General features: G+C 42.2%; 1 protein-coding gene across 1 annotated transcript; it reads right to left on the bottom strand.

Annotated features, from left to right (window-relative positions):
* Positions 1 to 6,512: 6,512 nt before the first annotated feature.
* NDUFV3 (NADH:ubiquinone oxidoreductase subunit V3) lies at positions 6,513 to 25,353 on the bottom strand. Its single transcript, XM_075912280.1, has 4 exons — positions 25,168 to 25,353; positions 17,876 to 17,957; positions 8,931 to 9,881; positions 6,513 to 6,800 (listed from the first exon to the last, which is right to left on the bottom strand). Exons 1-4 carry the CDS (start codon positions 25,216 to 25,218, stop codon positions 6,634 to 6,636), a joined length of 1,251 nt encoding a protein of 416 aa, XP_075768395.1. The 5' UTR covers positions 25,219 to 25,353; the 3' UTR covers positions 6,513 to 6,633.
* Positions 25,354 to 25,699: the final 346 nt, after the last annotated feature.

Here is a 25,699-nt window from a genome sequence, read left to right as displayed (position 1 = left end):
TTATAGCAATAAAAACCCTCTTCATACATGCTTTCTGATATTAGCCACAGTAAAGATTTCAGATGTCCAATTCAGCTTTCTGTCTCAAAGGGCTGCTTGTCAAATTCCTGCTTTATGACCACTACCACCAAATATTGTCAGACGCATTCACTTTTTGCCAAGCTATAAAAATTCATAATGCAAAAGGGGACCATTAATAGCGTGAGACTGAGTGAATAATTTAGTGAAAAAATAAGGTGAATATTGAGGAACAATGAAAAATATGGACTTTAAATATACAGTTATGAGGGTTTGGTAAGATCTTCAGGGATCTCTAACATATCCCGAAACCCTTAGCCTGAAATCTGACTCGATAACAGAGTCAAGATTTGAAAAATAAAAAAATCAGTGTAATAATGAAATGGGTGGGGCAGATTAGGATGAGGAAAGGGGAGCTAAAAGTAACTATGAATATTTTTGAAAACAATAAAAAGGGATCAATGAGTGTAAACACAATGCATGGAAGGAAATGTATGCATGTCCACCAACTATGAGCCAAGTCCTGCAAGATGTTAAATTCCTTTTGCAAGGTGCCAAAGCTCTTCAGAGTCTGCCACTCAACAACTCGGCATCTTGCAGGAATGAGCTACATATAGGCTGAAAAATATTTAAAAAATGTTATTCTGTATTTATCTAAATAGTAAAAATGAATTAAAGAAGAAAAACATTCACCATAAGAACAGTATAGTGACCAGAGAAAATCTGATGCCACATGAAGTTAATGGGAATTTTGCCATTCACTTCACAAGGGCCAGAATTTTACCCTGTCTTAAAATATTTAAAGAGTATTTCATTTTATTTAATCTTTCATTATCTATTGTTTGAAAACTCCTTTTACAAACACTATTTTGGTGTATCACTACAATGTCTTTTATAATATCACTAAAGGTTGAGAAACAGGATGTGCTAATTATCTTGCACTTCTAGAGTCAGGTGGTCATCTGTGTAACGGCATATCACACCATATTTGTGTTTCTATATAAACAAATAACTAGTAAAATGATATGGTTAGAAAAGCGACTGTGAAAATGCTTTCTTCTTCAACTGGTCTGCTTCTTATGTGCATTCAGAGACTGAAGTGCTTACTTTGACCGTACTTTTTTATTGGGTGCATATAAAATATATCTGTTCTATGATCTAAACCAACTGACAAAATACACACCATAAAAATGAAAGATCTGTTAACACCATGAATGGCTCAGCTGGAACAGGATCCCGTTGCATTCTTAGGATTTTAAAAACAGATATAGCAATCTATAATGTGATATATATCAGGGCTAAAAAAATTCTCATCAGTGATACGGTGCAAGCACCTCTTTATGCCAACTGGTAGAAGGCACAGAGTTATGTGGGGATGCAGGGATCCCCTGGGTTCACCAAAAGAATGTCATGTAAGTTATCAAATGAAAACTAATGTCACCTGGGTATCCTAATCACTAAGATGTATGCACAGAAAATGTGAGGATTTATGTGTATATGCTGAAAATCACCCACTCTAGGCCTTGCAGTTAAATGCAAGTTATTTAAATTAAGAACTTTGCCAGCCTGAATGTGTGGGGGACACATCACTTTTGTGGTCCATTGTGTATTGTGTGTTTTACAATAGAATTTTATTAGCATACCAAGTGAAATGTTAATGAAAAGTTTGTAGAGACTTCAGAAGGAAATTAACAGGAGAAGTAAACTCTGTGAGGGGGGAGACCTCAGTTTTGAGGTAAAGATCAAAAGTCTGGCCTAGTAAATCTGGATTGCAGTTATGCACAGCCATTCTTCAGTTTGTGAAGACTCATTGCCAGCAGGTATGATCTTAAGAAACGAGGTTCTCGGTCATCGTGGTTGAAAATGATAGGAAAAAGGACATGGGTAAATTATTCTGTATGAAACGGGAATGTTTTGAGAGTTTAGTTTAGGATCTAGAAAGCATGTTATAATTCTGGTTTTATGTAACTATTTATTTCCAATATTCTTTCTTACTATCATTTGAATCTCTGTTCCTTGATAATAAACTGATTGGGGTTTTTTCCACTATAAATAGATCTGTGCGCTGTTTGTTAACTAGAGTGGATCGTGATTTAAAGCTAGTAAGCTGGTCTGTTTTATTCCTCTGGGAGCAATGAATCACAGAGCTCTGTGAGCATGCAGTGGATCAAGAGCGGAGCACTCCAGACAGATACTCGAAGAACTAACCTGTACAGAGACAGCAAGGCTAGCAGAGGCCTGAAAGGCAGTGCTTGTGTTGCCAGAGGCTGACAGAATTAGAGAGCTAATCATAGCAGATAGACAAGACTTCCCTTCACTCAGAGCAAGGAGTAGTTAGGTGTTTCAAAGTCACAACCCAGGGAAGCATCACTAATGGAACTTTCAGAGCAGACAGCACCCTGTGTATGCTGCTGCTCACAACTTTCCTAAGATGCAGTAGAGTAAAACAGATCATGAAACTGACAGATTGTTTTCATTTTGTTGCTTTATCAGTGTTGCTAACTCTAAATTTTATCATAAGTCTCCTGATATTTGATGTTTTAAGACTCTAGCTACTAGAACCATGTTATTACCTAAGAAACTCAACTTCCATTAAAAACCCCTCCATCACTCATGGTTGCAAGGAAAATCTTGAAAATGCAAACACTTAAGGCTCCAAGAGCAGATGGCAAATTAAAAGAACCCAAACTTTACTGATGTTTAACACTCATGATATTTAAGCCGTTCTAATGATTTCTGGGAACACCTCATGATTTTCAAACAATCAGACCTGGCAATACTATGAAAGCGCTAAGTAATAAGAGGCAAACTCTGAAGCTATCCATTAAGGAGGGATGCACAAGGATAAGGAGCTTTGGGCAAAGTGGTTAAGATCTTGTCTACACCTAAGCGATCTCCTCAGGGTCCATTTAGTGGGTCTAGTAAAGACTTGCTAAATCAATCACTGATTGCACTCTTGGGCTATGTCTAGACTGGCATGATTTTCCGCAAATGCTTTTAACGGAAAAGTTTTCCCGTTAAAAGCATTTGCGGAAAAGAGTGTCTAGATTGGGACAGATGCTTTTCCGCAAAAGCACTTTTTGCGGAAAAGCGTCCGTGCCAATCTAGATGCGCTTTTCCGCAAAAAAGCCCCGATCGCCATTTTCGCAATCGGGGCTTTTTTGTGCAAAACAAATCTGAACTGTCTACACTGGCCTTTTTGCGCAAAAGCTTTGCGCAAAAGGACTTTTGCCCGAATGGGAGCAGCATAGTATTTCTGCAAGAAGCACTGATTTCAGACAGTAGGAAGTCAGTGTTCTTGCGGAAATTCAAGCGGCCAGTGTAGACAGCTGGCAAGTTTTTCCACAAAAGCAGCTGCTTTTGCGGAAAAACTTGCCAGTCTAGACACAGCCTTGTTGTCTACAGTACTTCACTGGATCGAAAAGCGTAAGGGTAGTTGATGGGAGATGTTACCTCCACAGTGGCGACGCTGTGGTAACTCAATCAAAAGGTACATCAACTCCAGCTTTGTTATTCATGCTCTCTTGTCTGTGAGATTGACAAACACAAGATCTTTATTAAGCGTTCTTAAAACCCACCTGGGGAAGTGAGGAGTCAGACCAGTACCCAGAATCACCTACTTCAGGATAGGCCCAACAAACCAAACAACGGAACACCATGGGTCATCACCTACAGCCCCCAGCTTAAACCCCTGCACTACACCATTGACAATCTACAACCTACTTCTGGAAAACAATCCCTCACTCTCACAGACCTCGGGAGATAGACTAGTCCTCACCTACCGACATCGCCCAAACCTGAAGCAAATACTTACCAGCAGTCACACACACCACAGAAACACTCACCCAGGAAACTATCTCAATTACAAACCCTGTTGCCAACTCTGTCCACACATCTATACAAGTGACACCATCACAGGACTCAACCACATAAGCCACAACATCAGGGGTTCATCCACCTGCACATCCACTAATGTGATATATACCATCAAGTGACAACAATGCCCCTCTGCCATGTATATTGGCCAAACTGAAGTCTCTGTGCCAAATGGATAAATATCAGACATTAGGAATGGTAACACACAAATGTGTAGGGAAACATTTTAACCTCTTTAGAATTCAATAACAGATTTTAAAGTATCCATCCTTCAACAAAAGTATTTTATCACCCAATTAGAGATTATAGCAGAACTCAAGTTCCTTTACAAATTCAACACTATCAATTTAGGCTTGAATAAAGATCTTATCTGCTGTACACACTACATAGGCAATTTCCTTGCCTTTGATATTTGCATCTCCATATCAAATGCTGCAAATGAAAAATATCCGCTCTGACTTAATTAACTTCATTAACACTTGTCCTACAATATACAGATAACTTCTTTACTGTTATATACAACCCTGGATTCTGTAATTTCCACTCCAGCTTCTCTGATAAAATAGATTTTACCCATGAAAGCTCATGAGCTAATAAATTTGTAAGTCTCTAAGATGCCACAGGACTGCTCTTTATGGTCTGGTATTATACAGGAGCTCTGACTAGATGGTCCCTTCTGGACTTGACGAAAAGATGCAGGTTAACATCTGATAGTTACTTGAACTGTGTCATACAATCCAATACAACAGTATGTGTGGTCTCTATTCTACCCTTCTTTCATGATTACAAAATGCCCTATATCATGTGACACTGATTTATGTGGCAAATTCCCATTAACTTCAAGAACAGACTAGGACGTAAAGGAGTTTCTATTCTGCTAGAATCAATTTATTTTTAGCAGATCTATTAAACTATGTATAATTTATCCAGTTCTGAGGCTGACTGTATTTTTAGTAAGGAAGAGCACACAAAATAAATAGTATTGGCCCCAAAATAAGGATGTTAAATGGCAGTTACCTGGCTAATCATATAGTCAATACAATTTGTATCGACTATACAATTACTTAATAGGACTGCTCTGCAGAGCCACAGCAGGGGTAGCTCTAGGAGCCAGCTCAAGCTGATAAAGGCAGGAAGAGGGGGGGGAAGCAATTAGTTGAGTCACTGCTTGACTATCCAATTAGCTTACACTTATCCGATAGCCGACTAGTCGCTTACATCCTTACCCCAAAGAGCTTGTAATATATAACGCTGTGATTGTATTTAGAAAATCTGTGACCCACATTATTAGACTGTACTTCATTTTTACTTTTACTCTACACAAGTAATGTCTGATTAGATCTTCTCTCTCCTAGTGATTACAGAAATAATACCATGGCTGACAGATGTTTCAGTACTGGTTTAGATTTGTATTATAGGCCTGATGTACAGTGCATTTAGGACTTGATCTGCTCCCATTTCAATGACAAAACTCCCCCTGATTTCACTGATGTAAGACTGGGCTCTTAAATAGGAAAGCTCATAAGGCTACCTTTGAAAACACACATTTTCATGTTTGTGTTAGTAACAGTACAGTCCATTCCATCTTACAAATACAGTATACATGGTTTCGGAATATGATTTGCTATCCCAGACCCTGAGGTTTCATTTATGTTAGCATTACCATTATAAGTGTATATGTGCATGAAAAGTAAAACATAGACCTGTATTTTCTATTTGCTCCTTTTTAAATTTCACAACTCTAAATATAGTTAATGCAAATTAATGTGCATCTTAATTTAATTCTATAAGCAAAACAGTTCTCTTGGTTCTTAACTTAAAATGGTGATCAACAAATTCATGTGGGACTCTTGCTCACATTTACTACTGGGCTACGTCTACACTGGCCCCTTTTTCGGAAGGGGCATGCTAATTTTGAAAGTGGGAATAGGGAAATCCGCGGGGGATTTAAATATCCCCCGCGGATTTAAATAAACATGTCCGCTGCTTTTTTTCCAGCTTGGGGAAAAAGACGGAAAAAAAGCGTCTAGACTGGCCCGATCCTCAGGAATAAAGCCCTATTCCGGAGGATCTCTTATTCCTACAAATAAATAAAGAGAGACATAACAGACAAATCTGCACATGCAGAGTAGGATCAAGGCCAAAGTTTAGAATTGGATACCTAACTTTTGATATGTAGTCAGCTTAGACTATTTTTCCTGTCAGTATGCACTAGGACAAGGGTGGGCAATAAAACAATCGGTGGTTCACCCGTATTAGCTTCTGGCGGGTCATTGCCGCTATGTTTACCGGCGCCTCCCCAGGTACTGGCACTTGCAGTTCCTGTTAGATGCAGATTGCTGTTCCTGGCCAATGGGACCTACAGGAAGAGGCGCTGACAGGGACACTGCTTCCACAGCTCCCATTGGCCAGGAGTGGCGATCTGTGGCCAGTAGGAGCTGCAATTGCCCATACTTGCAGAGGCACTTGTAAATATAGTCATGGCAGCTCAGATCTGGCTCACGGGCCGGTAAGCCCACCCCTACAATAGGATCTAAAAAAGCTAATTATAATATCAGGGTTACTAATTTGTAACTTGCTTATGGACTAACAATAAGTAACTCAGAGAAGACCACCTCTTCATATCCATCAGTCTAAGTTACTGCACATTTATTTATTTATCTTACAATATAGATAATGCAGCAATGTCAGAGCAATTCATTAGTATGGGCTTCAATATTTGTTTTCATCTTGGTTCTTTTAGTGCCTTGGGGATAGCCTTCCTGATGATGGCTGAGGCTGTCTGAATTTTGAGAGCTCCACATCAAAATCCACAAAGGTATACATATTATACTCATGATGCTGGAGATTCTTGTAGGTAGAATTATCAAATTCTTCCTGTGCAGACACAGCAGCTGTTTTGGTCTCTGTGGAATGAAAATAAGACTAGTGAACCTAGTGATGCCAGAACATCAGCAACAGTCTTTCTGATTATAGCAGTTCCATATAGTTGGAGACTCCTCATTCATTTAACAGGGAAAAAAGTAAACAGCTACAGTGTAAGGTTAAAGCTGCTAAATTTTTGGTGGTATCTTATAAGAGGACACCGAGGAAGCACATAACGCTTCCTTAATTGGAAAAAAAAAAAAAAGAGAGAACAGATTATATAAATCAGCTACCACAGGATTCCAAATACATATATGACTCCCTTAAAGTGGAAAACATTAGCAACAGCATTTTTATTTCAACACACAAATAAGTTACTATTGATGGAAATGCATCTGTGTCTACTGTGAAAAAAAAAAGCACTAAATACTATCTATATCATGTCATACCACAAAATAAAGACATTAAAACAACCTAAGCGGATGATCTTTTCCAATAAAAACTGAGTTACAAAAAAGGATTTCCACAAATTATGTCAATTGTGGCTGTATCATAAAATATAGCAAGGATTTTATATATTAATTCCAATTCGACTTTCCCCTCTCCCTCTGCACTGTGAAATTAGTTCTGTACTCTTTTTTTATTTTTTCTTTATTCTTTTCAAAACCTCACATTGGCTTTCTTTTCTAAAGAGAGATTTCTGAATGATTCATAAAATGTAAATTTCTGATATCACATATACTAAAGCTGACTTTACTTTATGTATTTTAAAAAAGATTACACTAGTTTAAATAAGATCTTTTAGAATAACATTACCGTTCACCTCACCACAGGAGGAAATTGTGAGAACAGTTTTTCAGAGCAAGAAGAAAAGCAAAACAGTACATCCCATATTAGCCTGTACTTTTACATAAACAATGTTGACAGAAAAGTACCATCTAGCAATAAAAGTTTGTGCTGTTTCTATGCAGTGTTTTGTATTAATTTTATATCTACTATATATTTGGGAGAGTATTTGTCTGGCATCTGTCTGTTAGAGAACTCCTCCTGAACGGTAAGAGCTAGGACAACCAGATTTGATATGCAGTTTCCTCTTATAACTTAAAGCAAGGTCAGGGTTTGGTTGTGCCAGGGCAATGGGATATGCCTGGAATGTGATTGTTTTTCATAAATGGAAAGGGAGGGGGTCTGGTAGTAGGGACAGTTATGCTGTATAATAATCACATATATTTGAGAGAGAGAGAGAGAGAGAGAGAGAGAGACCTGTCCCAGCCGGGAGACATGCACCCCCTCTCCCTCTGTGCCCACTGGAGCTGTAGCAGTCATGGAGAGGCACTTTTCACCATATATAATTAAAAAATACATGGAGATATACCTATCTCATAGAACTGAAAAGGACCTTGAGAGGTCATCGAGTCCAGTCCACCCCCCTCATGGCAGGACCAAGTGCCATCCCTGACAGATTTGCCCCTATATCCCTAAATGGCCCCCTCAATGATTAAACTCACAACCATGGGTTTAGCAGGCCAATGCTCAAGCCATTGAGCTATCCTTCCCCCAAAGGTCACAAGCTGCTGCAATGAGAGAGGGCTGGGGTAGCCTGCTTTCCCCATGGCAGCCTGCATACTGATCCCCTCAGCCCTAACCCAAAGCAATGATTTAGGTGAAGAAAAACAAAAATTAATCGAGTTAAGGACCCAAGTAAATCCTCTAATATTATATAAAATCAAAACCTTTATCTCCTGCAATTATATTTTTGGGGTAATGCAACAGTCTCCCAGAAAAACAAACAAGCAAGCAAGAGAATATTGTGTTTTCTCCTTAATCCTTCAATATTGGTGCAGTGATACCATATGTTTCAATAGATGTTGAACCCCTTGGAAACTGGAACAAACTTAGATAATGGCGATTTAAAAAAACAAAAAAAAGTACAATAAAATATGTTTTCTTCCACCATCATATCTAGAAACTGCATATTAAAAAGAATACACATGGCAGCAAGAATTTACCACCACAGTGTGACTATTTCCTCCAGAGTGCTGTATCAGCCAGCTTTAGAACAAAATATGGAGAATCCAGATCAAAAAGTTGAGTGTAGATATAAATAAACATGTTATTTCAAGACCCAGCCCCAGAAGAACCAATACAGTTCAAACAATTTAAAGCTGTACCATGTATCGTGCCTTGCTCTTCAGTCTGAGCACCTGCATCTTGACTGATCTCTTCCACTATGGCAGTGTTTACCATGAATGCTTTGTCCTTCAAAAACTCTTCTGGTTTAGGAGAAGCTTCTTCTTTTGTCCCAGTCTCCTGCATCTCCCTTTTCTTGGCTTCCACTGATCTCAATACAGTTCGTTTTTGTTCCACTTCTTGCTGGAACCCTGGTGGAACTTTTAGCTGTGCTGCTGCCGGGGCTCCAATGGGAGTTTCTACCAAGTGCCTAGATTTCTTAAGTTTGATAGTTGTTGGCTGTTGGCTTTCTTCAGCCTGTGTTTTTGAGACTGACTTCTGAAAATCTATCCTGTTTGGGCTTTGTTTTATGGAAGGTTTTCTTATTATTTTATTGTTGGCTGTTGCTGTTTTATCAACCTCCATGTTCTTGATGTGAGGCACCTCAATTTTTGGTTTGTAAGGCTTCTTCTTAGGTATATATTCTCCATCTCTTTTCTGGGACAAGCTCTCTTCTGCCAATGTCATCTTCACCATTCTGTTCTCAAAAAAGAAGGGATCTCGCCTTGGAAACTCTACTCTGGTTTTAGAGGCAACTTCTGAGGCACTGTCATCTTCTTCAGAATCAGAGCTAGAATCTGATTCAGAGCTGGATGAAGAGTCTTCCTCAGCCAACTTCTTGCTCAAGCCTTCTCCTCTTGTGACAGAAGCTTTTCCCTCAAGTGAATGAAGTGTTACTCGCTCTGGAAATGATACCAATGTTTTTCTTGACAAGAATTTCCTCAGATCTTCATCTCTTACATTTAAAGCTTCATTGGGGCTAGTACTAGCTATGGTCTTGGTCTCATCTTTATTTGCAGGTGCTGAGTGAGAATTAGTAAACAACTTTTTAGGAAATTCAGCTGCTGTTTTGGTGGCCAGCAGCTTGGTGCTCTCCTGAGGTGCCACCACATCTAGGAAATGGCATAAAGAGGAATATTATCATTCTGTTAATTCTGACACTCCTGTTAATTTGGAGTTCCTAAAACCCAACTTTAAGTTTCTGAACTGCTCTGGTGTAAGTCAAATTTGAAAATGCTATTTTGCTAATTGCACAAACCTTGGACAGCTACATTCTCTATATTGTGCATATATTTGGAAGTGTAGTGGTGCTAGAACAGTTTTTGGAGAGGATACTGAGTTGCGCACACACACCCCTTACCCCTGTCTGTGCTAGTTGCCACCCACCTGCTAGGGACAGCAGCAGGGACCCTGTATGTGGGGGCCAGAGGTGGAGCCCCCAAGCATGGGATCAGTAGGCAGTTGGGACCCCAGGGCTGAACTGGAAGTGGGAGGCTGACAGCCTAACAGGGCACAGGGGGCTGGCGATAGGGCTGAGCAAGGGATTGGTAGCAGAGCCCCCAGGTCACAGGGGCGGGGACCAGCAGTCAGGACCCTTGGCAGCAGGGGCATGGAGCTTGGATGCCAAAACTTGGCACCCCTTACTTCCCACCGCTAGGTGGAAGCAATAAAAATAAGAGCTGTATTTAGCATAAGACATTTTCATTGCTAAGACAGGAACTTATGAGATCTGGCTCTTGTTCCTTACTGTGTCTGAATTCTTATGAGAGCGCTACTATGTAATTTCCTCTGTGCCCCAAATTTGGTATGCAGCTTCCTCTTCCCAATTTACACCAGGGCCAAGGGTTGGTTGTGCCGGAAAACAGAAAGTGCTGGGAATGGAACTGTTTTCCATAACATGGAAAGGGAGGGATCAGAGAGGAGGGATGCAATAGTGAGAATGGCCTCTGGGGGCAGGTGTGGCACCAAGAGAATAGCCAGCAGGGCTAGGTCTCCACCATCTTGCATAGCTCCAGACCATGTAAGTAGCTCCCCTGACCCAAACTGGGAGCCTGCCACCCCTATGGAGAGCCTACAGTCCTAAACTCACTCCAGCTTTCATTTTCCTTCAATTTTGAATAACACAATTGAAATATAGCATGTATATTTATTTTATTTTAAAAACAAAACAAAAAAGACCCCTTCAGTTAAAGACCAGAGCAATGCAGGTTACATCTGCTATTATTGTACATAAACCTAAGTACAAGACAATAAAGAACATTAACTACTGAGTGATCTTTCTGATAACTAGCACAACAGATTTGCCATCTTAATAAGCAAGAGGGATAACTCATAAATAATGCTTAAATGGCTACAGGACTCTATAATGTATATGACGTCTTGGAAAAAGAGAAAGTTACTGGCTGTAAAAATGTCCTCAATGTATCTGCTGAATTGTTATCACGCAAACAAGTTTTATGTGATATATAGCTGCAAAATGCTGCCCCTTCCTGTGCTGGAGCTTCTCCACTTGCTATTTTGCCTTTTTCTTCTCTGTCTGTTACTCTGTTCTGGGATTTCTTCACATGGATATTTCAGTGGATTTCCTGATATTGCCATCAGCTCTCTGATTATTCCACACTGAGAACAGCAGCAAGCCAAGAGAAACTGCCAGTCTGCACACTCTCTCTAAATAGATGTGGGCACCCCCACTAACCTTTAGTGTCCAGATCATGGTTCTGGAAAGAAAGCAGCAATCTCTAAACTCTTACCCACCTGCGGACCTTAGGTACTCAAGGCAGATTGCATGGTCTGCTGGAGCAGTGGAAAGCCAGGGAGAGAGACTGTATTCTTTTGAGAGGTTCAGGAAGAGGTGGCAGCTGCTATTCAGCACACTACCCTATGCTGCTACTTCCATAAACAGCTACATAATTCCCACTCTGGTGTGTAGTTTAGTGTAGCTCTGCCACGTCACTTGGAAGCCCATGCTGCATAACTTGGATATAATATACCACATAGTTCACAAGGTATTGATTCTTTCCTCACATACTTTTCCCACCAGTTTTACAGTGATGGAAGTTAATTAGGCTGTATGAGAAACAAGTGTTAAGCCTTTAGCAACATGCAAGTTAAGACATCAGTGAAGTCACAGATGCATTACATGAAAAATATTTCAGAAAGAGAAAAATGGTTCTTTTATTTATATTTCAAATACAGCAGTTTAAGATAAATACTGATTTATTATATAGGTATTATTTACTTAAAATAATTTCAGAGTTACAAAATTTATCTAAGCCACAGCACAATCAAATAATGGGTCATCAACTCAGACACCATGGTCAATAGGTATTGTCACGGATATTTGAGAAAGTTTATTCAAATCTAAAAAGATCTTGTACTGAATACAGTGGAAGTGACAAGGTCAACACAAGCGTCAGAGGGGAGGATAGCAAGAGAGCAAAGCTAGAGTTGTGTTCATGCTGGTAAGTCTTTAGAAAACAAACAAAAAAATGCAGCAGCAATACAGAAATCACTCGAAGCACTAATACTGGGCATCATTAAAGACTGACAAAAAAGATTGATTTAAAATTCTGTAACTAGTGAAATATTACATAAGAACATAAGAACAGCCGTACTGGGTCAGACCAAAGGTCCATCTAGCCCAGTATCCTGTCTACCGACAGTGGCCAGCACCAGGTGCCCCAGAGAGGGTGGACCGAAGACAACGATCAAGTGATTTGTCTCCTGCCATCCCTCTCCAGCCTCTGACAAACAGAGGCCAAGGACACCATTTTATCCCCGGCTAATAGCCTTTTATGGACCTAACCTCCATGAAATTATCTAGCTTCTCTTTAAACTCTATTATAGTCCTAGCCTTCACAGCCTCCTCTGGCAAGGAGTTCCACAGGTTGACTACATGCTGTGTGAAGAACTTTCTTTTATTAGTTTTAAACCTGCTACCCATTAATTTCATTTGGTGTCCTCTAGTTCTTCTATTTAGGGAACTAATAAATAACTTTTCTTTATTGGCCCTCTCCACACCACTCATGATTTTATAGACCTCTATCATATCCCCCCTCAGTCTCCTCTTTTCTAAACTGAAAAGTCCCAGTCACTTTAACCTCTCCTCATATGGGACCCGTTCCAAACCCCTAATCACTTTAATTGCCCTTTTCTGAACCCTTTCTAAGGCCAAAATATCTTTTTTGAGGTGAGGAGACCACATCTGTACACAGTATTCAAGATGTGGGCGTACCATAGTTTTATACAGGGGCAGTAAGATATTCTGGGTCTTATTTTCTATCCCTTTCCTAATAATTCCTAGCATCCTATTTGCCTTTTTGACCGCCGCTGCACACTGTGTGGAAGTTTTCAGAGAACTGTCCACGATAACTCCAAGATCTCTTTCCTGATTTGTCGTAGCCAAATTAGCCCCCATCATACTGTACGTATAAGTTGGTTATTTTTCCCGATGTGCATTACTTTACACTTATCCACATTAAATTTCATTTGCCATTTTGTTGCCCAATCACTCAGTTTGGTGAGATCTTTTTGGAGTCCCTCACAGTCTGCTTCTGTCTTGACTATTCTAAACAGTTTGGTATCATCCGCAAACATTTGTCAGCTTATATCATTAGCCTTGCAGATTATTAATGTATTGAAGTTTAGTTAGGCACAGAGAAGAAGAGCATTTTCTCAAAGTCACAGGCTATATTAAACTTTTTGACAAGTGGTATTGAGGTGCTTCAAGCTTTGTAACACAGGATGAACTCAACTAATACTGAACTGAACTGACTCTGCTGGAACAATACTAAGACCCTTTCAGTGGCAGGCATGCACATACTATCCTCATGAGTGACTTGGAAGATAAACATAACAAGAATGGGATCATTAAAGAGTCTAAATAAGAGAAAACAGCAGCCAGTAAGACCAGTTTAAAAGGTCTTCATTGTCAGAAAAGTTGAATATGGAAATGCCATCTCTGTTCCCTGTCCATGAATTCCACAAAAAAAGTGTTCATTTTATCAAGACAAAGAAGATTTTCACAGCCTCCTCAATCTGGAATCTGAAAAATCAGGCTGTGTTTTATGTATTTTTACTATCGATAAAATACACTGGATGGAGTAATCATGTACTCACTGGATGGAGTAATCATGTACTCAAAAAAAGAGATGTCCTAATTGGGTTTTTTTCCCTACACTTTCCAGAAAATTACAAGAGTTAGAGATTCCAGAAACTGATGCTAAGATACTATAGTGATGACAGCCCTAAAGTAAAATAGATTATTATTATTTGATGTATATTTTAACCAAAACTATGCTTCAAAACAAAGTACTATATAAAATAGTAACTGGCAGCAGCTATTGATTTAAAATATTTTAAGTTTATACTTTTCTGAGAATTATCAATAATGACTGGAGGGCAGCAAAGGCCCCTGGGTAAAATAGCCAAGATTTTATTTCCCAAGTTTATTCAGAGATCAAGGCTAGGGATTGAGCAAGTTTGTTTTAGAGAAATCTTTTCGAGCAGGTTGTTTTTAAATCTGACATTTTTTAAATCCCAGGATGGATAAAAAAAATAATTAAAAAAGCTATTTTTCTTTAAATTAAATATAGGCTTATTTAAAAAAACTATTAAAAAGTAAATTTGAAATCATGACAACCTATATGAAAACCGTAACTTTCTATAGATATAAAATCATGTAAACACTATTAAGCAGTACATTTTCTGCCAAGCTTTAAAGGAAGTCAAACCACTGAACCAGTGGAAGTTACTGGCTAAGCCAGGCCTGCACAACATACAGCTGAAGGGCCGCATGCGGCCTGCAGGGGCTCACTGTGCAGGTCATGCCGACTATGGGTGGCATGGCCCCATCCGATCTGCCAGCCGGGCGGAGGAGCAGAGCTTCGCCAGGGAGGGGGAAGTGCAGCAATTCTCGCTTCTGGGCTGCCTGCATGCAGCTCTAGCACGAGGAGGGTGGGGCGCGAGCCAGAGGACGAGACGCCGGCATACGCCAGGACGCTGGCGTGACGTCACGGCCGGTGACCGCTGGATTCAAAAAGGCTCTGGCAGCCCCGCAAACTGGAAGGCAGAAGCCAGGTAGGGGAGGGGAAGGGGCTTGTGCTGAGGGAAGGAGGGCAGGTCAGGAGAAAGGGGAAGGCACCAAGGGACAGGGTGCAGGAGAGACAAATTCCTCTCCCCCCCCCCCGACAAATAGTTTTAGCCCGCACGTTCGGTATTTTTTGGGAGAGCATCCCTACTTGCGGCCTGAAGTGGTTCTCTTTGGAGTAATATGGTCCTCGACGCTTTCCGAGTTGTGCAGGCCTGGGCTAAGCAATAGAGTTTGAAGTGCTAAACTAGCTTCTGAGAGCAGTAGCCTCTTCTGCAAGTGCACAGAGAACATAAATATTTCAGTTTATTCAACTAGATCAATTACTAGCTCTAAAATCTTGAAGGACTGAACCTAGAAACAATCATCTGAATATAGAAACTACAGATAATGCTTGGGTTGTTTAATATGGAAGTTAATTTTATTTGCAAAACATGTTTTGATAAACTTTTTTTCTTATACACACACACACACACACACACACACACACACACACACACACACACACACACACGTGTAGTTTTACTGAATAAAAACTAGAAAAAATTCTGTGAATTTTAATTTCCATCCAACTTCTAGTAAAAAAAAAAGTCAAAGAAATGCATCACTAGCCTTTTATTAATCTTTTACCTTGTTGTGCTTAAAAATCAAAATAAAAATAAATTAAGCTACATAATTGCTTAAATAAACATGTACAGAAAGTGTATCCTCACGGTTTGCAAAGAGTATAATGGCTACATTTACAAAATAAATTCACAGTTTTAATAGTTAACAAATAAGAATCTCTTTCTCAAAGAAAATAACTAAAAAAGTATAAAAGCAAAATTATAACAAGATTAATATCTATGATTTAAATCAATGTTTTCTGGCCACTATTTGAATCATGATTTAAAGCAATATACCCTGTTCTCTTCTTTTGAAACTTAACAACATAAGAACGGCCATACTGGGTCAGACGAAAGGTCCATCCAGCCCAGTACCCTGTCTGCCGACAGTGGCCAATGCCAGGTGCCCCAGTGGGAGTGAATCGAACAGATAATGATCAAGTGATCTCTCTCCTGCCATCCATCTCCACCCTCTGACAAACAGAGGCTGGGGACACCATTCCTTCCCCATACTGGCTAATAGCCATTTATAAACTTAACCTCCATGAATGTTCTCTTTTAAACCTACATCCAAACTGTGACTTGGGTTTTCAGATCATCTCTGCCTGTGACCTCTGAGCTTTACCACAGCAGCATTATTTCAGAATAATGGCCATTATCCTGAAATAACAATGCAAGCATCTACATAGCAATTCTGTTATTTTGAAACAAATTCAAAATAACGGATGCTTATTCCGACTTCTGTAAACCTTATCCCATGAGGAATAACGCCTGTTCCGAAATATCTATTTCAAAATAGCTGTCGTGTGGATGCTTCACTGCTGCTATTTTGAAATAGCTCCTCCCCAGGCCCATTCAAAGTAATTACTCCCCACGTGCCTCCTGGGGTTCTAAATCAAGGTAGCTCGTCCACATTAGGGCTTCCCTGTAATGTCAGACATGCTATTTAAAAATAAGCTATTTTGGAGTATTTCTTCTGGAACAGCTTATTCAGAAATAAGTGTGCAATGTAGATGTACCCTGAGTGTTTCAAAATTCCCATCTAGCTCTATTCTACTTAATTTGTAAGCTTTTCAGGGGGGAGGGCTGTTTTTTGGTTCCTTTTCTACACAGCAGGGGTAGGACTTCTGCGGAGATCTAGCCCCCCAAGGCTCAGGGCTTCACCTGCGGTGTTGAAAAGTCCATGCTGGCACTCCAGCCTCTCCTGCCCCCGACCACCATTCTGCAGAGCTAGAGCATACACACTTTACTATCCTCCTAGGCTCTGACGTGCAAGGGGAATGTGGGGAGTGTCTTTCTCCTTCTCACTCAGGGGTCACATCAGTGAGGGTTTGTGGGGTTTTTTCCTTCTCACTTGAGTGTGGCCCCTTACTAATGTGGGTCAGCAGTCCAACCCAAAAAATGAAAGGTTCCCCACCCCACTGTACAGAATCCAGCAAAACAGGGCTGATCCATAACTAGGGACCCTAAGTAGTAGTGCAATATCTATATTTTCTTGCATATAGTATCTTTCTTTATAACCCCAACCCATCTAAGGCCAATATTGCAGACTGAGAGAAGAATGTTTGAAGTCCAGATTCTAGTTTTATCATTTATATCCATCTTTATGCATGTCAAAGGTGTTGAGTCTGTGTATTATATTTAAGATGAAAATCAAAATCAATAAAATTGCTCCTCCCCCTAAAGATGTATAAATCATTACATGACACAAAAGAATAAATTAAAAATTTAAAGTAAGTTAAAATTTGTCTGGACATTCTACAGACTAAAAAGCAATTCATTTTTTACCAAATGAAAAATGAAGTTTCTATTAGCTGTAGTAGGATGTTAAAAACTAGTCAACTTGTCTATCCCCCCACCTCCCTTGCTGCCTCTATCAGAAAGAACTTGACCCCAGGTTCTGGGGAAATGCCGTACAGAATCCACGGTCTGCTAGGGAGTCCCCAGATGATTCCAGGTTCCACTGAAATGCCTCCGTGGAGTCCAGGATCAACTGGGGAGTCCCCATATGACCCCGGCTCTGCGTGGCATTTCAAATCAGCAGCGCAGCATGGAGCCCAGGGCCAGGGAGGGACTTTGAGTCCCCCACTGACCCCGGACTCCATGCTGCGCTGCCAATTTGAAATGCACAAGAGCCCCCGCTGGGGACTCTTGTGCATTTCAAAGCTGGCACGCCGCGTGCAGCCCAGAGTCAGTGGGACTTCCCGCTGCACACAGAGTTCTGCATTTCTCTTTTGAAATGTACAAGAGCCCCACCAGGGCTAGTCAAATTGACTAGTCAAATCCATCAACTAGTCAATTAACCATTACTTAACATCCTTAAGCTGTAAACCTATTTTAATGTACCCAGATACCTGACAAATACACACAATCACCAATTTAAGAAAAATAAGTATCTTATTCTTTTCTTCACCTGTTTTAGAGCCCTCTGATTTGGTACAAAGAGAAACAGATGGAAAGAGGCTTCGGAGTCCCCATGCTTCTAGCTGTAAAGTCTGCAAAATAAAAATCAAACAAATATTTTTTAATTAGATAAATATTTGATCTTTCATCTGTAATGTTCTTATGTACTGTTAATTACTGATCTATGTAAAGAGGGAGGACTGATGTGAATTCCCTGGATGCAGAACAAAGGTGATGGTGGAATGGTTCTCTCATTAGGACTCCTCTTACAAATTTATTTTCTCTGAAACAGCAGAGATTATAATCAGAAATTTGTGTTCCTTAATTATACAGATAAAGTACAGTTTGGACCTCTCTAGTCCGGCACCCTTGGGACCTGAGCAGTCCCATACAAGGGAGTCTGCTGGACCAGGGGAGGTCAGTGCTTCCCTGCTGGCTGCCTCTGCCAATGCCTCTCTCTGGGGCTCCCTGTCCTGCCAATGCTCAGCACCCTGCTGTCCCTGGGGTTCCCCAGATGAGGCTCCCGGCTGCCACCTAACTCCACTGTGTGCGCACGCAAGAGAGAGTCCTCACCCCTGGGGTTCCAAGGCCACCCAGGCTGCTGCTTGACCCCACTGCCACCAGGGTTCCTTAGGGTACGTCTAGACTACATGTCTCTGTCGCCAGAGGCATGTAGATTAGGCTACCCGACATAGTAAAATGAAGCGGTGATTTAAATAATCGCCGCTTCATTTAAATTTACATGGCTGCCACGCTGAGCCGACAAACAGCTGATCAGCTGTTTGTCGCTCAGCGCGATAGTCTGGACACTCCCCTGCCGACATCAAAGGTATTTGTCGACCACCCAGGTAAACCTCATCCCAGCTGATCAGCTGTTTGTTGGCTCAGCACGGCAGCCATGTAAATTTAAATGAAGCGGCGATTGCTTCATTTTACTATGTCGGGTAGCCCAATCTACATGCCTCTGGCGACAGAGGCATGTAGTCTAGACGTACCCTTAGTCAAGTCACTGTAGACTTAGTCAGGACTCCCCAGCCCCCACGTTCTTCTGACTGGCTTTCCACCCCCAGCCTCTGGTGTTTTGGTCCAGCAACATCTGTGGTCCTGCTGGACTACACATGTTGCCAAACTAGAGAATCCGGGATTTGGGAAGTTCAACCTGTATGATTGCTATCATTTATTACCACAGAATACCACAGCTAAACTAAACAAGCATGTACATATAATTGTTTACTACATGATTCTTAAAAAACCCTCATGACAACTTTTTTTGTATGTAATGTGAGTGGGTGAGGAATATTAGTTAGGTTGCAAAGCCAGATTTACCATTATCTACCCTCCTTGCACATCCCATCTTGTGCACTGAAGAGGCAAGACCCCATGGAAAAGACAATAGGCAAACATGTACCTGCAAGACCCTAAGGCATAAGGAAGCCAAATTAAGGTTGTATCAACAACCACAAATTTCCATGCAATGTTGTTGAAGCCATGCCAGTCCCAGGATTTGAGAGTGGCAAGGCAAGTGAGCTAATATCTTTTATTGGTCCAGCATCTGCTGATGAGAGAGAAACACTGTCTACCTATATAGGGCTTTTCTTCACAGAAGCACCACATCCAGGTTATGGTTTGGATAGGGCCAAATCTGGCTCTCTCTCGTGTGGGAGGTGGATGGGCTCCTGCAACACATGATGCTCCTAGTAAGGTGTGTGGGAGGAGGCACTGAGTCTGGAAAGGAGCTATGAAGGAAACTCAGCTGCACTCTCTCATTACTGTCAGGGCAGTGAAGTAAATTCCTATTCTGCATGGTGCACTAAGAAACATGAGTGTGGCAGAAGCTCTGGAACTGAGGGTCAGGCAGAAGGGACAGACAAACCCATCTCTTTCCCCTGCTCTCATAACAGAGGCTCTGGCAGCAGACTATTTGCTGCTTGTTTGGAACTCAGGCCAGGGTCTTAACAACAGTCAGGGCTGCTGGTAAACTGCCAAGAAGTATCTATTACATTCTCAATAATGGGACGCGTTAGGCAATCTAAAAATAGAGGTTTCTCCCACTTCCCCATTATGCAGGGCAGGCTACTGCTTCCTAGAGTCTGGAATTCCTTTCACTCCGCACCCCCCCCCCCCCACATTATAGCCAAATACACCAAAAATTGTACTTTTTACTCCCCCATATATAGGCCTTTTTCCATGCCAACCACATTTTATTGTCTATTCTCAATATACTTTCTAGAAACACTTTATGGAATATTAGATGGAATTGAGGGCAGGGGAAATGAGGAATACTCTCCTCCTATCCAGTTTAGTCATACTTCTTATGTTTAGAAATCCCATTACTCCTTTCCCATTTTGAATAGGAGACCCAAACCTATCACTCAAAAAGATCACATATCTACCTACATCCAATCAACTTTAGACACACATCCCAACCATCAACCCAGACTACTAGTTTTCAGAGTGTGTCTATAAAATGTATCACATTTTCATTTCTAGACAACTATTGCAAAAAATTCTCAAAAGTTGTGATTATGAAACATGTATATCAAAAATGGATACTGGCCGTTAGGACTGTTCTGAGCGACACCAATGTCATTTTACACCTTCATATTTAAGATCCCATGAACTGCAATTAAGTATTTATTTACCTACCCGTCACTATTTATTTCCTTGCTTTTTAAATGTTTAAAAACGGCATGGGATGAGGGAGGATTAGATTTTTAAAAAGCCTGGTAGTATTCCTTAGTTTACACAATAGTAAGATTAAAAAAAAAACAAAACAAAAAAACACACAGCTATGAAGCACTTAAAAGATTACAAATTCTGTATGTTCTTGGCTTCCCTCTGCAAACTGTAATCCCTACTGTAGAACTAGGGGACAACTATTTTGTTACCAGAATCTCTGACTCAGTTACCTATATAGCTAAAATGCTCTTCCAAAACAAACATAATTGGCACCCTCCAAATTTAGAGTCCAAGGATGCATCTCTAAATTGTACTCCTTTTCTGTTCAAGAAGCAAGCAATTTCATAAAGCATGCAAAAACAAAAAACAAAACACAACCAACAACACTTTTTGCTTTTTACACTGCTAAGGAGCATCTATATTAGAAAAAAATAGTACAGGCAGTCCCCGGGTTACGTACAAGATAGGGACTGTAGGTTTGTTCTTAAGTTGAATCTGTATGTAAGTCGGAACTGGCGTCCAGATTCAGCCGCTGGAGTGACATGTGAGGGGCCAGAGCCTGCTCGAGGGTCCGGCTGGGCTACTAGCCAGGAGCAGCCTGATGTAAGTGTCTCTTGGCCAGAACCAGCACCTGACACCTCATCCCCCTCCTGCAGGCCAACTCCCTCCTCCAGGTAACAACCCAAACTCTCTGAACTAATTCCTGAACTCCTGCACCTTCCCTGCTTATCCTGTCTTTGAACCAAGTTTCATGATACAGTGATAAAAATGCCTTGAGGCCAAAGCTGTTTGGAGCAGCTGCTGTAATACTGTTTTTCCCCCCCTATTTTAGACAAAATTAAGCAGTCTGTGCTGGAAAGGTTCCCAAAGCTTTCCCCTGCCCTACAACTAATTTTAACTGTTTCTCCAGAAAGGTCAGGATTATGCTGCTCAGTATGCAATCAAGCATTTTAGTCTTATCTTGTAGAGGATTTTTTTCCCTCCCAAAATGGCATTTTGGATCATATTTTTCATGTTTTATATTCTACAAAACTGTGTCCTGGTTTACATTATCTTGCACTAAAAGGAAAAACATAGAAAAAACAAGCAACAAGTAAGGCTTATATATTTGATGACACAGTAGACTACATTCTTAAAATATGTAGTATTGAACAATCCTGCCCTGGTAGAAAAAGATATAGACTTGACAAATCCATTTAAAAATAATTTTGACATAATAGTTTATTTTTAAACTGTTTTCTATTTGTATCTATTTAAATGTTCATAGTAACTAATGGAAATTCTGAGGGATGTCTGACAATTATTTAAGGACAGCAGACATTGAGAATCAAAAAATTAAAGCATTATAACTTTCAAAACACAAATTGTCAACATCACACACCAAAATATACAAAGTATATCCTTAAATGAATACATTTAAATAAATTTCTTACTTTGCCTATCTGCATATTTCGATCATCAATAGAAATAATTCGGTTTGTGCGAGTAAACTGACATTGATATTTTCTGAGAAAAATCTAATCCTTCCAAGCCAAAATTTGCACAGTGGTTCTTCCCCCCCCCCCCCCCCGCCCCCCCACAACTATCTCTGATGGACATACAACCGAAGTTGCGATCTGGGAATGGATCATGTACCTATCTAGACCAGAGTCAGACAGTAGCCACTACTTGTTAGAGAAAGGCAAAAATCACTTTAAACAGTCAAATGTAAAATGACGTATAGTATGAATGTGTAAGATTTTCCTTCTGGTACCAGTTATAGTCGGATTATTTTTTGAAGCATGAGATTTGTTTTCGTTTCTTGATCTGTTTCTTGTGTTGTTATGCAGAAATATGCAAGACTGGTTGCAAAGAAGCACATTAGAGCTCCCAAGTAGGATTGACAGAAGTCTATTTTCATAATTTACAGACAATACTGATGTTTATTGGTAAGCATTTTTTATTTCTATTATTGATTTAATTTTTTACAGTAGTGCAAAATTATGGGAGGTTATAATGATTTAAATTTTCATCGTTGCAGGAAACTGGAATGAACAATATTTAAAGACAACAGATGCGGAGATTAGGGATGTGAAAGTTTAACCAGTTAATCATCAGGCATCACCCTAAATGGATGTGCCTTACTAGTTAAGGCTAACCAGTGGGGGCTGGAGCAGCTGGGCACCCCACAGGTGGGGGCTTCTCCCCCCCAGACCGAAGGAGCCCTTGGCTATGGGAGGGGGATGGGAGGACAGCAGCATCCCAGCCCCAACTACAGGGGAGCAGCCTAGAGGGATTCTGGCCCCAACCGCAACAGGATGGTGTCCTGGCCCTGGCTATGTAGGGGAGGCCCGGGGTGACTCCAACCACAAATGTGGCCCCACCCCCAACATTTGTGGTTCAATTTGGCTGGGCAAGCTTCCAGGACTCCTCCCCCAGCTGTGTCAGAGCGGCTGAAGCAGGATAGGCAGTTAACCAGTTTAACTTTAAAATGCAATATGTTTATCCTGTTGACTATTTAAACACTTTTTAACATCCCTAGTTGAAATGAAAAAAATAAGTTTATTAACCATTAAATCTAAGGATGTTAAAAGGCAGGTAATCGTGTAGTTGATACAATTTGTATCATGGACAGGGGCTGCTGTTGGAGTAGCCTCTCCTGGCTCCCCTGCACTGCTGCCTCTGATGGGACAGGGCAAGTGGTGCTGTGGAGATGGTACTAGAGGTAACTGGCTTTTTAACCAGTTTCCCCCAACACCTGCTCCTGCTGCCCCCCCCCCCCCCAACCTTGCTGCCTTTGGCAGCAAGGGGGGGGGAAGAATACGAGGAGTTAATTAATCGACTCCTTTACATCCTTAATTAAAACACTGGGGCTATGTCTACACTGGCGGCTTCTTGCACAAGAACATCTTGCACAAGGGTTCTTGTGTAAGAAGTCTTGCGCAAGAAAACATCCACACTGCCATGTGCATGCTGTGCTTTTGCGCAAGAGCTCCCATGGCAGTGTGGACAGGGGCAGATGATAATTTTGCGGGGCCCAGGGAGACACAATTTTGTGCATGCGCCTCAGCAGCAGCTAACCGGACGTAGCGTGCGCGGGGCCTCTTGAAGCACGGAGCCTGGGGCAGCTGCCCCGCTCGCCCTGCCCTATATCCACCGCTGAGTGTGGACGCTCTCTTGCGCAAGAAAGCTCTGATGACTGTTTTAGCCATATGGCTTTCTTGTGCAAGAAATCCCTACTGAGCGTCCACGCTGCCCTCTTGCGCAAGAGGTCTTACACCTGATAAAAGAGCATAACTCTTGCGCAAGGAGCCCTCTATTACCATGCCATATTGTAAATTTCCTTGCGCAAGAGCAAGCGGGCAGTGTGGACACTCTACAGATTCTTGCACAAGAATGACTGTACTTGCGCAAGAAGCCACGAGTGTAGACATAGCCAAATTGTCTTCATCACCTTAAAAATTACTTCATCTTAGAGAAAAAAGGTCGAGAAGGGATATCTTAAATCATACCTGTTTTTTACTATTCACTAGTCCATTTGTAACACGCCTACTTTAAAAACCTAAACTACTGCAGTTTTTTACTGTAATAAGTTCTCAGGCCACATTTTTATTACTTTCTTGCTGAATATTGATTATTATCAATGGAAATATTTTTCACTGGTTTGTGTATGAAGTGAAATTGATATTTACTGGTAAAAATCTAATCCTTCCAAACCTACTTATATACGTTTGAAACAATTTTCAAGTACCATTCCAGCAGATTGTATTAAATGAAACCCTGCCTGCCTGGGCCTTGTCTTCACCAGGAAGGCTATGCTGCATTAGACACACTTTTCTCTCCTGGAACGGTGTGACCAGGCATAGATCCCAGACTCCACTAGGAGGGACAGCAGCAGCCCTGGCTATTGAGGTGGCTGCCAGACAGACTGGCTGGAATGTTCTGAAAAGCTGAAGTTTCAATGGATATTGATTGGCAGGGAAACATTTCCCGGTTGCAGAGGGAGGCCTGAGCACAGCCAGGCACTGGGCCACAGCAACCCAGCCAGTGGCACTTAGTGCCAGCGCAGCTCCATGCTCTTAGCCCCAGGCAGGGCTCCAGAGCAGAGAGGTCTCTCCTGCCACAGCACCACCTGCCTGCCCAGTACAAGGGGGGCAGCCACAGGCCCTCCCTGGCTCCTGGTGTCAGCCCAGGCCTGAGCCCTGCTCAGCTGCACGAACCACGCCCAAACCTCAGACACCAACAGCGCATGCGCAGCATCTACAGGGCGGCGCCGTCTTGTGTACGGGCAGCCTCTGGGAAGGTGAGGCGCCAACGCATGCGCACTAGTCCCCCCCGCACTCAGCTACACAGATTCCGTGGGACTGGCGACAGAATCCTGGCGCATGCGTGGTTGCCGCTGTCCTCGTCCTCCCCACTCCCGGGCGGAGTCAGTGGCCCCTAGAATCTGTGCGTGCGTGGGGCGTGGCTGAGTGGCGGCGCGTGCGCCCCAAGCAAGAGCCTCAACACCCCCCCCCCCACCCCGTTAGGGGTTGATTAGAACGGGAAGCCCCGCTAGCGCGAGCCGGTCCCGGGGCGGGGGAGAGACAGGTGTGCGCGCGCATCTTACCCCACCCCCGGGAGAGCATCGTCCCCGCCACTCACCTTGCGAGTCACAGCCCGGCCGCAGCCCAGCAGCGAGGCGGCGGCCGCCATGTCTGTGCCCCGCGGAAACGCGGCCCCCGCAGCAAAGGTACCGAGCCCTGGGGCGGCCTGGCTCGAGCGTCTCCGCGGGCTGGGTGGGGCTTCGGTGCGCGGACCTCGCCCCTTAGTGGCTGCGTTGCCGTTGCCCCGCCCACCGCCCGACGTGCCAGGCCCCCTCGTCCCCGCCCCGCGCAAGAGCTGCTGGCGGCGGGGGAACCCTCGCAGCCCCCCCCCCCCCCCCGCACACACACAGTGCGGAGCGCGAGGGACCTGCTCGAGGGCGCGGCCAGTGAAACGGGCAACAACTCCAGCCTGGCACTTCTGATGCTGCGGTCATATGATCCTTCCCCAGGCCTGTGCTTCCGCCCCAGGGCTGTCCTGTCCCATGGCTAGTGCCAGTCCCGAAGATTTTTTTCAACAACACGCTGTTAGAAAACTGCACTGGAAAGAACTAGGGCTGCAGTCCTGCAAAACACCAAACAGCATTCAGTGT

Source organism: Pelodiscus sinensis, chromosome 1 (assembly GCF_049634645.1).
Source record: "Pelodiscus sinensis isolate JC-2024 chromosome 1, ASM4963464v1, whole genome shotgun sequence".
Classification (NCBI taxonomy): Eukaryota; Metazoa; Chordata; order Testudines; family Trionychidae; genus Pelodiscus; species Pelodiscus sinensis.
The sequence above is the reverse complement of the archived record's forward strand: the minus strand, read 5'-3'. Positions and strand labels throughout refer to the sequence as shown.